Raw genomic sequence first — 14,401 nt, forward strand, 5'->3', positions numbered from 1 at the left:
AATAGAACTGTAAGACAAGTTCATATGAAAATTTTTTACATTTAGTTTACTTATTTCATGAGAGAGAGACTGTGTGTGTATATGTGTGTAGTGTGTAAGAGAGAAAGGGTGTGTAAGAGAGAGAGAGAAAGACAAGTATCCTCAATAGGATCTCATGCTGAAATCCCCTCCCAGTCGTCTCAGCCAGCCAGTATCATGAGTACACGCACTCTGGCCCAATGTGTACAGGCAACCCAGGCACCAAATCTGGATCTTCCATATGGCTTCCAGCCTAGCAGAGCACTGCCCTACCACTGTACCGCCATGACTGGGCCGTTTATGAAAATTTTCACTTTATAGTTATCACATTTAAAAAGTGAAAAGAAATAAGCAAATTAATTTTAACAACATATTTTATTTAATCGACTAAATCTAAACTATTATTTCATTATGTAATCAATATTGAAGTATGTATTTTAATATGTAATCAATATCTTAAAAAATTAATGAGTTATGGGGCCAGTAGGTAGCATGGTGGTTAAGGTGCTGGACACTCCCACATATGGCCAACCACGGTTCAAGTCCTGGATCTGGTGGCTTGCCTTCTCTCTTCTCCTTTCTCTATCTCTCTGGTCAAATTAAAATAAATGAATGAATAAATAAAATTAAATAATTATTAAAAGAAAAAACTAGTGAGTTATTTTCCATTTTCATCTTGCACTATGTCCTTGAAATTAAGTAGGTAATTTCCAGTACAGAATTTCTCATAGAAGAAAAGCCATGTTTTACGTATTCAATGGTCACACACAACTAGTGACTACTGTACTTAACAGTGTAGCTGTGTAACTCCAGACCCTTATCCCGGTGTGTGTGTTGGTGTTTATGTGTGTGCGTGTATAATGCTATGAGAAGTAACTTCAAAGTAATGAAAGATCTGAAATGTTTTTGAATAACCAAATAAAGACCATCTTTTTTAGTATAATTTGATAATCATTTATACATTTTATTATATCCTAATACTTTGAATATTAGTAATCCAGGGGTGGACTATGCTTAATTAGATTGATGGAATCGTTATTTGTAAGTTCTTGATTCAAGAACCATCTGTGATCAAAGTTTCCTTTTCCTTTTAATTTGCCAAAAGGTGCATGCACTCAACAGAGATAGAGAGAGAGAGAAAGAGAGAGAGAGAAAGTGAGAAAGCACCACCCATGAGTTATGGTTATGCCACAATTCCTCTCCATATCTCCCTCCTTGTAGGATTATAGACACACACTCACACACATCTGCTTGTCATGTTTTTCAAGTCATTGGATCTGGGGCTTCAACTGTGCAGTTGACCGTGTGGAATCCAGCCATCTTAACCACCACTCCCTAGGCTAGCCTCAAAGCTTTCTTTAAACAGGTGTTAGTGAGTATGCAGAGTGCCTGAGTGCAAAAGTCAGTAGACACATGGAAAACATCATGGGCTGTTCAGAGAGTCTTTCTGAGTGAGTCTGGGCCCAGACCCTATTGATAAGGACACTAACCTTCTTCTGGTTTGTAGAGGCAGTGCCAAGGAGGTGAGAAAAGAGATACATCTCAGACAAGAGGGAGGTGGGAGAAAGCATGCAGTACACAGGAAGAAAAGCACCTTGTGGTGCAACCCAAGTTACTCTCTTAAAACCACCTCTGCAGCCAATCCATGTGCCTAAAAGGGTTATCTTGCTCCCAATACCTCCCACCTTGAGCATCCTAGACAATACGGGTATTAGCTGTTCACTCCTGATTATGGCTACATTGAATACAACATGGAACATGACAATATTATCCTGAATAGTAGGGCAAGGTAAATCATGTACTGACTTCTTTTGAGGAGAGGAATCTATCTGAACAGATCTTGATCTGAAGTAGTACAGAGTCTTAAAGGCTAGTCTACTCGTATAATTGCATAGGAGTGTGGCACCATTTTAAGAGACCATGCACCTTCACTCTTGATAGCAAATGAAGTGTGTGTGTGTTTTTGTTTGTTTGTTTGTTTGTTTATTTATTTTTTTATATAGGACACATGTACTGTCTGGGGAAAGAAAGATAGAAAGAGAGAGCAAGAAAGAGAAAGAGCAACAGAGAGAGAAAAAAGAGAAAATGAGAAGTCAGCCCCCAAGGGAAATAGCCACACCATAATCCCTTCTCCTCTATTCTTCTCTTAGGATTTTGGGCGCACACACACATGTGCCTGGTGTGTTTGTCAAGCTGCCAGATCTGGGACTTGAACAGCACCTTTGGCCATGTGAGATCCAGCCACCACAGCCTCCTCACCACCTGCTGGCCCAGTAAAGTTATTCCAAATGAAAGAAGACATCTTTCAGACATGACAATGATAGTCAGTCTTTTGTTATTATGATATTTTTTTGGTGGTACCAACAAATATTTTCACTAGCTTTATTTTAACTGTTACCTTTCAATTTATAAATTTAACTTTTTAACTTTTGGCTTAATATATGAATTATCACTACTGCAGCCTGATGGTCACAGATAACATACAGACATAAATTTAAGAAAACAAAGAGATTAGAGATAAACTAATATTTTAAAAAGTTCTAGTATGTTGTAGGTACTGAGCTAAGAATTTTCCAAATATCGTTGTCATCCATATTTGAAAAAAGCTGAAACTCTCTTATACAGAAAATTCACACACATACTATTTCCTTTGTGAGAAGGCTTAACACACAGCTATACATACTTTAGCCTTAATTCCTTGTTTTATGGCTTTAAGTCACTTCTAGATTTGTTCTGAATAGACCCACAACAGTTTCTCTATATAAGGGACAGAAGATATATTGTTTAGCATGTTACATGAGATATAACTTCAGTCAATTCTTTTGCAAATATTCAAAGCTATTACCACAGCTATTAATGTTTTAATGAAGTTGGCTGACTAGGGATCTTGTCTTCTTCCTTTGTCTTTCATCTAAGCATCTTTTTTAATTGACCAAAATTTTGAAAGTTAAACATATCACTTCGGCTTGTCATTTCTACTTAATTCTCCTACTCACCAATCAAGTTGGTAACCATTAGACCTTTTATTTAACTTTCCTTTATTCATTGATCAAATGAATCTTTATTGAATTCATGTTTGTGTACCTCCCATACACACACTTCTCTGAAGGTATTTCTGTAGTCAACTCCTATGCCTGACATGCTGAAAGAATGTAGATTTTCCTTCCATTGACAAGCATTACAATCTTACGTTTTATATCATATTATGGCATTATGTCCAGTTAAACACAGACATCCAAAAAGAGATTTAGTGCCATTCCAGACAAGAAGGAAGTATGAAATACCAATAGTTGCAATGTTACAGATAAGAAAATTATGACTAGACAAGAGAACAAAATTATTCCCTCTTGAGACTATGTCAAAATCCTCGGGCAGATCAAGATGGTCTGCTCCACTAGTTAATTCTTCATCCCACAACTCTCTTATACAATGAAAATTGTGTTTTGCACAATTATTCTGAATGTATAGTTCCATAAATGTTTTATGCCCTCCTAGTCTGCCTTTTGAATGGAGGGTACTTAACAAGACATGGGACTTATCCTACATGTGACAGACAAATCCTGGACTTTCATGAGTGCTTTCTGAGTTCCAAGTAAAAATTCCATTACTTTCATACTCTATTTGAATCCATTCAAATGAAGGGAATCAAATTCATAGTTTGAGAAAAGCTAAAGGTCTACTAAAAAACAAAAAGTTAAAGATGTAATAACTAGTGAATCTCAAAAGCCCATTTAAAGCAAAGATAGTGGATCTCAATTTACAGCAAAGATACATGTGAAAAAGGCACCATTTGTGACTCTCATCCACCATTTGCACACGATCTATCACCTCAGCAGACAACATACTGGACCCTTCATTTAATCTGACTTGCATTGATGACACTGGCATGAAAGGAAAGGGCTTAGATGTTGGGCCCAAGCAGACCTGACTCTGATGTGGGGTCCCACCAACTCCTCACTAGGTAGGCAAGATTAGAGAAGGTATTTGCAGCTCTCGGAGACATCCCTCTATGTAAACTAGGAACAGGGTCCATCATGACCCAGGGTTGCTCTCAGAGAGAGAGAGAAAAAAATATTAAGCAATATGTACAACCCTGCCTAGCAGTCCCAATTAATATTCGTTGCCCTTTCCTCCCCCATTTGTTTTGTGTAACAAATTTGCTTTTGGCTTTGAAACTTGAAACCTCTCCCCTCCCCCAGCAGTACACATTTTTTTCAGAGTTGTCACAAATCTAGGAAGAGAATTAAGAAATGACTGTAAAAAGATGGTCCATTTAACATGAAAGTTCTGGGGAGGGAAATTAGTAATTACTTGTTCAACCTCACGTCCACTTTGTTAGCAATGCAGGTGCTCTGCGTTCCTAGTGTGTTCCTCTTGAGATACATATTCTACATAAGTCTATACGCCTTTCTTATTTTAAAAAGCCCTTAGGCTACATGACAGGATATGGGATCCATTTCAACTGCTATTCTTGCTCTGTCCCTTCGCCTGCTCCTTAACAAGGTTAATAGGTCAAAGATGGAAATAAAATTCTTAAGTCTTGAACTTAGCTGGATCCTGTTCTTAAATACACTGAGAGACTTTCAAATGTGTTTTACCCATGAAGAGACGGTATGAAAGACGTTCCTTCACTAGTTGTCAGAATACTGCAATCATTGCCTTAAGCAAAAGGGAGAAACTATTGACCTTTACATTAAGAAAGGAAGATGATGTGGACTTAAAAACTAAAACGACGTACTTTAAACTAGAAGTACCAATAAACCCGACTTTCTCAGGTCTTGCCCTACGGTGGGAGTCCACAAAGGGATGGGGGGGGGGGTTGTCACTAACTCCTGGTCCTAGACCCAACTCACCTAACTGGAGCTGTTCGCATGTCCTGTTTGGATTCTTTCCGATTCTGCATCTATAAATTGCCCCGGGGTTGACCACGGAAGCGTTGGCAAGCCAGTTGGCAGTGGGCGCCCCCACTACGAGCCTAGGGCGAGAATCACGCACATGCGTTCAGACGAGCTGCGCTGCCCATTGGACCCCCGTCTTGACAGACATGCAGGCACCAGGCGGGCAGCTCCCCCCCACCTCCTCCTCCGCCTACCACCCGCGCACCCAGCCTGCCACCCCAGGCTCGCTATGCCAGAACGCACCCCCGGCGCTGCCACCCCAAGACAGGTTAGTTTCTCGGGTGGCTCTCCGGGAGCTGGCTGTCGCAGCGTTTCCCTCCGGTCCCCCCTCCGGAGGGAGGAAAGTTTGAACCGGACAGGGACTCTCCGAGACATCGTTTTTATGCCGCTCGGAAATGCCGAGAGCTTCCAAGTCCGCCTCCACTCACCATCGGTTCGCCCCGTGGCCATGCAGCACCACCGAGTAGCCGAACAGCGTGTCAGGGGGGCCCTGGTACAGCAGCGCGCTCTCAGTGTCCACGTTGTAGGGCCGGGCGGTCGGGACCCCCAGGCACAGCAACAGCATCACCGCCTCCCGGACGACGGCCCCTTGGGGACCGGGTCCGCGCCTCGCTTCGCCTGCCATGCGCTCTCTGTGGGGAACATTCAACACCGGACGCCGCCTGCCCCGAAGTTGCACGGGATGCGACGGTTGGCCAACGGGAAGAGCGCCCCAAGAGAAGAGGCGCAGCGTGTCCGGCGCCGGCTGGCGAGAGGGAAGCGGGGAGGGGGAGGGACGGAGAAAAGCAGGGAGGAGAAGTTCGGCCGGCCGCGGGCGGAGCGATCCTGGGCGGCCTGGGACGCCGAGCGGCCGTCGGGCCCCACGCCCGGTTTCTGTGGCCGCGAGGGGCGGGGGGGAGGCCGGTCCAGGGGCAGGTCTAGGGGCGCCCGCCGCTGGGTGGGGTCCCGGGCGTGGTGCAGAGGCGCAGGGCGCGGCTCCGTCTCCCCCAGCCCCACGGGTGGCTGTAGGGGGCGCTGAGGGACCTCGGCTGTGCCGGGCGCGCATCCCGGCTCAGGCCTCCAAGCTCGCAGAGCTCGGGCTGGCCCCGAGGTCCCGGTTTTGACCAGAGTGGACCTGAGCGGACGCAGGGCTTAGCCTTTTAATAGTGGATGGAGCCTAGCTACCGAGCCGCTGGGCCCCACCTCGTGGAACCCTGTTACGAACCCCGAGCATACCGGGCCATCCAGGCAAGACCCTAAGGCCAGCCACAAAGCAGGGACAGGGACTAGGGCAGGGAGAAATCCTGGTTGATAGTTAAGAGCTGTGCCGCAACTGATTATTCGGGCGGGCTCAAGTATCCATTAGAGAAATTAACCAGAGTCACGAATTAAATACGACGCAAACGAAGCCCCGAAGGCGCTGGGAAACATGCTGGTGACAAAGACGTTATGGCTATTCTCTTCAAGACTCAGCCCTGCACACTATGCCTACTTCCTTCCTCCCACACTTCCTCTTAAGCCCCGCTGCACGCATGAGCTGGCAAGCACAGCTGCTCAGGCTGAATGGCATCTCGGGCTGTCCCGGACCCCAGCAGACGAGGGCTAAGGAAGCACAGTGCCGCACTGCAATGGGGACTCCTTCAGGTTCTTAAAGACCCCCTTTCCAAGCATCCACTCAGTTTCCACGGAACACATCTGCCATGAGGGGTGTAGACGCTGTGTGAGGTCAAGGCCATGAGAAGTCTGTGAAAATACACGTGAGACCCACAACACACTTGGGATGATTTTTACTCTAATGTAATCCAGATGTGCCTTGGGTTTCTTTTCTGAGAAACTGGACACATATATGATTATTAGGCTGGTATTTACAGGTAGTTATTTATTGTTGTTATAAGAAAAGAAAAAACAAAAACAGAAAAAAGCTTTCATCAAAGGGTATTTCCACATGTCTAAAACCATACTAGTTTTTAAAAAGAAATATTTATTTATTTAATTTTATTTGTTATTGTTATGTTTTAAGTTGACCAGAGAGAGAGAAAGGGAAAGTGAAAGAACAAGCCACCAGATCCCGGCCTCAAATCCCAGTCAGTCATGTGGGAATCCAGTGCCTGAGCCACCAGGCCACTTGCCAACCCCTTAGAACCATACTGTTAACCATACTATTAACCATACTAACCATACATAGCCACAGGGCCACTTGCCAACCCCTTAGAACCATGCTATAATACAACACATGGTAAGTTGTAATGGCAGACACAATTAAAATACTTGTTCATTTACTCAGTGTTTCATCTGGACCACGGCAGAGGAACTGAAAGAAGTTGCCTGGCCAGGGCAGCTAGCCACCCACTCAGGTTGGCCTGATGTGAGGCTGACTAGAAGGCAGAGATCATGACCCTCATAAAGCCGGTAGGGGGTTTTAAGGCTATGCTGGAGATGTTTCTTGGTCAGCTATGGGTTTCAGAAGTGTGAAGACAAGACTAAATACAAATACCTAATTTTGGAAGCTCCTGGAATCCTAAGGAGAGAGACAATCGTGGCAGGAACTAGGAAGTAGCAGCAGGGAAAGAAAGAAGTAGATTCGAGCAGTATATGAGCAATAGACCCAATGGAACTTGGTAACAGCATTGGCAATTGTGAACGTGGAGCTGAAATGAAGGCGTTAGGATGACACCCAAGTTTGTGGGTATGGAATTGGGTATATGGTACTCCGTGCAGAAAAAAAACACTGGAGAAAAAAGGTTATGACACATGTACGTGGGCACATGCATGCAGATGGGGGCATTGACAAATTTAGATACGTCGAGTTTAAGGTGTCTGTGGAATGTTAGATTTTTCTAGCCAAAATCAACCCAATTATTTTTACTCTCTTGTCAACAGACAAAACAAGAGGAATATTCACCTTCTCTTATTATTTGCAACAAAGTAAAAGGCTAATAAGATGTAGAGTCAAATTTTTGTAAAAAAATAAATTGGCTTCTAGAAACCTAGCTCTTGGGTTCCATGTGAATGATCAGCTCCTTCTTTCTCTGGTTGTGCTGAGTGTGTTTCTTTCTGAGTATTCCTATATGTAGATTTCAATCCTGTTCTACAGCTAGTTGACAGCATTATCTTTCTGAAATCAGCTGCCCTCCAGTTTGCAGCCTAGTTGAGGCTTGGGAAGCAGGTGTATCCCACATTCTCCAGACTCAGGCAAAACGAAAGCCTTTGAAGTAGGTAAATGCTTATCTGCTCTCTCCCTCCCTCACCAAAATCTTATTCAAGCAAATCCACTCAACACAATTCTTTGCAGAGCATAACTGAGGTGAGTAGTGGTCAACTGAGTGGTTGACAGGGCAGGATCTATTTCTATGGTTATGGTTACAATTCACCACCTTTCCGGAAACAGTCACCCTGTATGACTTCATATGCTATGTTAACCCCAAGTTTCTTTCCTCCAAAAGTTAGTGAACAGTTCACTTTTCTTAACATCGACAAGAATACTATGTGGGAGTGCAGCAATGTAACCATTACTCCATCTTCTGATCCCCCAGCATGAGTTTTGTGTCACTGGGTCCAGGACTCAAAGTACAGTCAACTACATGGGAGTCCAGCAATGAAACATCTGCTGGTACTAAAGAAGAAGATGTTTAAAAATGTTTATGCCTTGGGACCAGCAGTTAGTCTAATGGCTATGTCACTGGACTCCCATGTAGTCAACTGCGGTTTAAGTCCCAGACCCGGTGGCTTAAAACTCATGCCGGGCACGAGTGCGGGCGGGCCCAAGATCCTGAGAGGAGAATGGAGGAGAAGGGATTGCGGTGTGACCATCCCCCCCTGGGGGGTGATTTCTCACTTTCTGCCTCTCTGTCTGGTGAGCGCATGTGTCCTATAGCTAAAACCTCTCCAAATGTCTTATAGCTAAAACCTCTCAAAAAAAAAAAAAAAAAAATGTTTATGCCTTATAACTACTTTCAACTGGACTTAAGTATTCAGTCATTAAATTAATGTGTCATTTGAGTGCTATTATTCCAAGTGCCTACTGTGAGTTAGGAACTACATTAAGAACTCAAATAAGAATAGCAGACAAAATGCAAGGGGCTGGGGGCTGGAAACTGGTGGCTGGACTTTCACATGGCCTACTGCAGTTCAAGTCTCACACCTGGTGGCTTGTTTTCTAACTTTCCCTCTCTGGCAAGGATGTGTGCCCTATCACAAATTTAAAAAATAACAGTAAAAGAGTGTTGGTGGCATCTGTCCTATGGCAAAAACCAATGGAGGCTGAAGGGTTGCGGCATTGAGTCTCTCTCTCTCTCTTTTTCCCTCAGTGTGCAAGATTTACAATAATAATAATAATAAATAAAATTAAATAACTCTTAGGAAAAATGCAGGGGGCCTCTCTTTACATATCCTTCTGTAAGAAGTACTCCCCTGTAAAAAGAATTTGAATATGGACTCGCCCAACTTTTCAGTTGTTATCAAAAATGAACATTCGTCCTTTATGAAATACTCTCTTCTCATAATATCACTTTTTTTGAGCTCTTCCCTCTGCCTCCTGTCCCCAGCCCCCTTTTAATCTTGTTGCTCTTAATCTCCTTTGCTGGCTCCTTTTCCTCCACCAATACCTGTTGGAAAACCCAGGGCTGCATGCTTGGCCCTCTTTATTTTTTTTCTGTATCCTCCCTCTTTAGGAGATCTAACCAGTTGCCTACGTCTTTAAATACCATCTCAGTATCATAAGTGCTAATTCATGTCTCTAGCCTGAGCTTCTCTTCTGAACTCCACATTCTGGTGCCTACCTGACATCTGTACTTGGGCATCCAGTGGGTATTGTGCTCAAAAACTATCTAAAATTGAGTTCTGGTCCTTTCACTCTCATCTAAACTATGTTTCTATTCATCAGTTTCTTTATAGAAAATATCACAGCTGTTCAGGACAGAACTAATAACTGATTCCCTCCTCTCTATCTCCCATACCAAATCTGTTGATCACTAAGTCCTGCCAATTCCACCTTTGAAATACAACTCCAGCCTTCCTGGTTATTGTGTCTGCACTGCTACTACTCTTTCTCTGACTGTCATAGTATCTGGGCTACTCAATGATCTATTGTCTGATCTCCCTACTCATCCTTTCTCTACCCTCATCAACTTTCTACCTAGAAGATAAAGTGAATTTTAAGAATCTAAATCATGTGTGTATTCACTCCATTACTTAAATCTCTTAAAGAGTTTCCCATTGCTCTTACTGCACAAATCACACTTAACATGGCCTAAAAGGGCCCTAGAATCTGATCTGACTTCATCACCAGCCCTGCTATTGGCCACTACCCCTTGAGTATATTGCCACAGGCATATTAATCTTTCATTTTTAAAAAAGAATTATTTATTGGGGACCAGCAGTTAGCATAATGGCTATGTCACTAGACTCCACGTAGTCGACCACGGTTCACGTCCCGGACCCAGTGGCTTAAAACTCATGCAGGGCGCATGTGCATGCGTGCCCAAGATCCTGAGAGGAGAATGGAGGAGAAGGGATTGTGGCGTGACCATCCCCCCTGGGGGGTGATTTCTCACTTTCTGTCTCTATGTCTCTCTCTGGTGAGTGCACACTCCCTATACCAAAAACCTCTCAAAAAAATTATTATTTATTATCATTTTTCAATTTTAATGAGAGAGAGAGAGAAAGCTGCCAGGCCCAGGACTCAAACCACTTTCAGTCACATGGGAGTCCAGTGCCTTTAACCACCATGCCACCTGCCAGCCCCCACATTAGCCTTTCTTAATTTTCTTAAATGTATCGAGTTTCTTTTGCATCCTTGGGTTCTTTGCTCATATTGTTCCCTCTGTGAGGACATTTGGCCTCTGACTTTTCATGTGATTCTTCTTTCTCTTCCTTCAGTCTCAGCCTAAAGGTTTCCTCAGTCTAGAGGATCTTCCTGCTAATCCAACTTAGAGCAGATCGCCATGCCATTCTCTCACAGAAAACCCTTCTCCTTTCTAAAGAACTCTTTGAAGTTTCTATGTTTACTTATTTTTCCACAAGTGAAAAAGACAGGCATAGCCTTCCCCACCCCCCACACCATGCAGGATCCCAGCACCATGATCCACACCCAGCAATGCAGCCAGTCCTGGATCAGGAGCTTACGTATGCCCAGTGTACTCAGGGAGGGCCCTAGACACAAACCTGAAACCTTACCATGTGCGTCAGTCTCACAGAACACATTTTATACTGTGCTACAGCCTGACCCCCTCCATTAAAACTCTGATTTATAATCATTTATTTTTTACTCTTTCATTCTATCTTCCTTAGTAGAATATGAGAGCAGAGAATATGTTTTATGTTTTTACTTTGTTTACCATGGTATCTCTAGCAACTAATCTGCTGCCTGGAAAATAGCAGGTACTCAATATGTATTTTAAAATAATAATTATTTAAAAATTGACCAAAAGTCCTATATATTGGAAGTATACAGCATAAGTTTTTTCAATTATGTATACAGTGTGGAATAGCTAAACTAAGTATTATAAATTAATATAGGCATTATAATATACACTTATCATTTTTGTGGTAAGAATACAAGATCTATTCTCTTAGCAATGTTCAAGTACAACATATGCTGTTTCTCACCATAGCCACCATATCGTACAATAGGTCTCTTATACTTAGTCCTATCTGAATGAAATGTCATACCCTTTAACCAACATTTCTCCAACTCCCACACCACCACGAAGAGCTGGTAACTACTAGTATACCCTGTGTTGCTACAAATTCAAAATTTTTAGGTGAGTACATGTAAATGAAATCATGTGACATTTGTGTTTTTTGTGCCTGGCATATTTCACTCAGCATAACATTGTCCAGGTTCATCCATGTTGTTGCAAATTATGGAATTTTCATTTTTTGTAAGACAGAATAATATTTCATTTTGTGTACATATCACATTTTCTTTATCCATTCATTTGTCAGTGGACATATAGGTTGATTCTACATCTTGACTATGGTCAATGAAGCTTCAATGAACATGAGAATAAAGAAATATCTTTTCCACATACTATGTAGTACTGATTAGTACGTACTATATAAATATATCCAGTAGTAAGATTACTGGATCATGTGGTAGTACTATTTTTTATTTTTTAAAGAACCTCCATAATGGCCATAATTTATAATCCCACCAACAATATGTGAAACTTCCCTTTTCTTCAAATCCTTACTGAAACATGTTGTCTTTCATCTTTTTGAAAATGGCCATTCTAATAGGGTACACGGTGATATCTCATTATGGATTTGATTTGTATTTCCTTGATGATTAGTGATGTTAAGCATTTTTTCAAGTACCTATTGGCCATTTATATTTCTCTCTCTCTCTCTCTCTCTTTTCTTTTGTAATGTCTATTCATGTCCCTTGGCCATTTTAATTGAGTTATTTGTTTTATTGATATTGAGTTCTTTCTACAAAATACACAATTCTGAATAGAAACATGGAGAAAACTCTTGGAGACAGTGGAGTAGGCAAAGATTTCTTAAATAAGACCCTTATATTATATCTTATATTTGTTTAAATATTAATTCCTTATCAGATGTATGGATTTATTTTTTTTTTTTGAGAGGTTTTTGCTATAGGGCACATGCACTTGCCTGAAAGACAGAGAGAGACAGAGAGACAGAAAGTGAGAAATCATACCCCAGGGGGAATGGCCACATCGCAATCCCTTCTCCTCCATTCTCCTCTCGGGATCTTGGGAACACATGCCTGGAGTGAGTTTAAGCTACCAGGTCTGGGACTCGAAACATGGTCAACTACATGGGAGTCCAATGAGGTACCCATTATGCCATCTGCTGGTCCAGATGTATGGTTTACAAATGTTTTCTCCCACTACATAGAATGTCTTTTTTGCCCTGTTGATTGTTTCATTTGCTGTACAGAAGTTTTTAAATATGATTTAATCACATTTATTTATATTTGCTTTTGTTGTCTGTGCTTTTGCAATCATATTTAAAAAAATCATTGCTATATCACCAGGGTAATACTATGCAAAAACAAAAAAAGTAATAGGCATCTCATTATCTGATGTCAAAATGTATTACAAAGTTGTGAAACAAGAACAGTAATAACAAGAACAATATGGTGTTAGCTCAAAAACAGGTGCATAGACCAATGGGACAGAATAGAGAACTCAGAAACAAACCCCTAGAATATAGCCAACTGATCTTTGACAAGGGAAATAAGGTAATCCAGTTAGGAAAACAAGTCTCTTCAGCAAATAGTGCTGGAAGAACTGGATATCCAGCTACAGAAAAATATAACTAGATCCCTGTCTTCTACGATTAACAAAACACAACTTGAAATAAATCAAAGATCTAAACAGCAACCCTCAAAATACAAAATTATGAACAGAAACATGGAGGAAACTCTTGAAGACAATGGAATAGGCAAAGATTTCCTAAATAAGATCCTTAAATCATAAGAAATAATCCCAAAAATAGACAAGTAGAACATTAGGCTAGAAAGCTTCTGCACAATAACAACAAAATCATTGCTTAAATTAATGTCAAGTTTCCACCCTATGTTTTCCTCTAGCAATTTTACACCTTCTGAGTAAATACCTTTGGAATGACACTTACATGATTTGGACTTGTATTATTGACATCATTAACAGAAAATTCTGGATATTTGTAGGTTGATATTTATTATTACATGCAAAATAATGTAGTAGATCCTTTGGCAGATGCAAAATTACATACAAAGTGGTTTCTACTCTCAGTTTATAAGCCACAAAGGGAGACATAATATGCCCTTTGCATCAATGTGATAGAGTCAAATTTGAATATGATGGGGAGGGAAGAGACAGCAGCAAACGAATGACGCAGGCAAAAAAGAACAGTCCTGAGACCTAAACTTCAGTAGAATGTGCAGCAGGGAAAACTAAACAGATTTTCTACATTGGGAAAAATGACATAAATTGTCAAGTGAAGGTAACATGGAGAAATAAAATGCAACTGGCATTTGTAGGCCAGGTGACTGGGACAATGGTAATACTATGAAAAAAAAAAATGTAAAGCATTCAGAAAGAGATTTTGGAATGGGAAGACAGTAAGAAGCAGAAGATTATTTTTGAATAATGCTGACTGAGTTGTGGAGATAAGTCAGAGATACAGATAGAAGATTCATGTAGATATATCTGACAAGTTGTGTTTGCTGCTGTTGTTCTTGTTTTATTTCTCTTCATTAAATATTTTAAACATTCTAAAATAAAGCATGTTACCTGTAAAGCAATTAAAGATGTATATGGAAAAAATGTCCAATCTCTTTCTGCTTCCCTGTAAGCCAACGTTCTAAGGCAAAACCTACCCCAATATACGATATGCATCCATGTGCTTATCTCAGAGACTGCTCTTAGAGGATTCCAGCTAAGACAATAGGCAATAGTTATTCACAATAATAAAGTTACCAACAAGAAATAAGAAGCTATTCTTCTTTAATCCTGTTATATTCCATTAGGCCAAATGTTCTGACACTTTCATAT

General features: G+C 41.4%; 1 protein-coding gene across 2 annotated transcripts in view; it reads right to left on the reverse strand.

Moving 5' to 3' along the window:
- The window catches only part of ITGA4 (integrin subunit alpha 4), a 94,865-nt gene extending 89,062 nt beyond the window's left edge, over window positions 1-5,803 (reverse strand). The window contains exons 1-2 of one of the 2 annotated variants that reach the window (XM_006151630.3): window positions 5,345-5,803; window positions 4,872-4,993 (exon numbers count right to left, since the gene is read on the reverse strand). In XM_006151630.3, the coding sequence (XP_006151692.2) occupies window positions 4,872-4,993; window positions 5,345-5,541 (319 nt within the window). In that variant the 5' untranslated portion in view covers window positions 5,542-5,803. The remainder of the gene's footprint in view (window positions 1-4,871; window positions 4,994-5,344) is intronic. The other variant, XM_027773108.1, reaches the window with a different exon arrangement.
- Between the last annotated feature and the right edge of the window lie 8,598 nt (window positions 5,804-14,401).

Source organism: Tupaia chinensis, unplaced genomic scaffold (genome assembly GCF_000334495.1).
Source record: "Tupaia chinensis unplaced genomic scaffold, TupChi_1.0 Scaffold000322_1, whole genome shotgun sequence".
Lineage (NCBI taxonomy): Eukaryota > Metazoa > Chordata > Mammalia > Scandentia > Tupaiidae > Tupaia > Tupaia belangeri.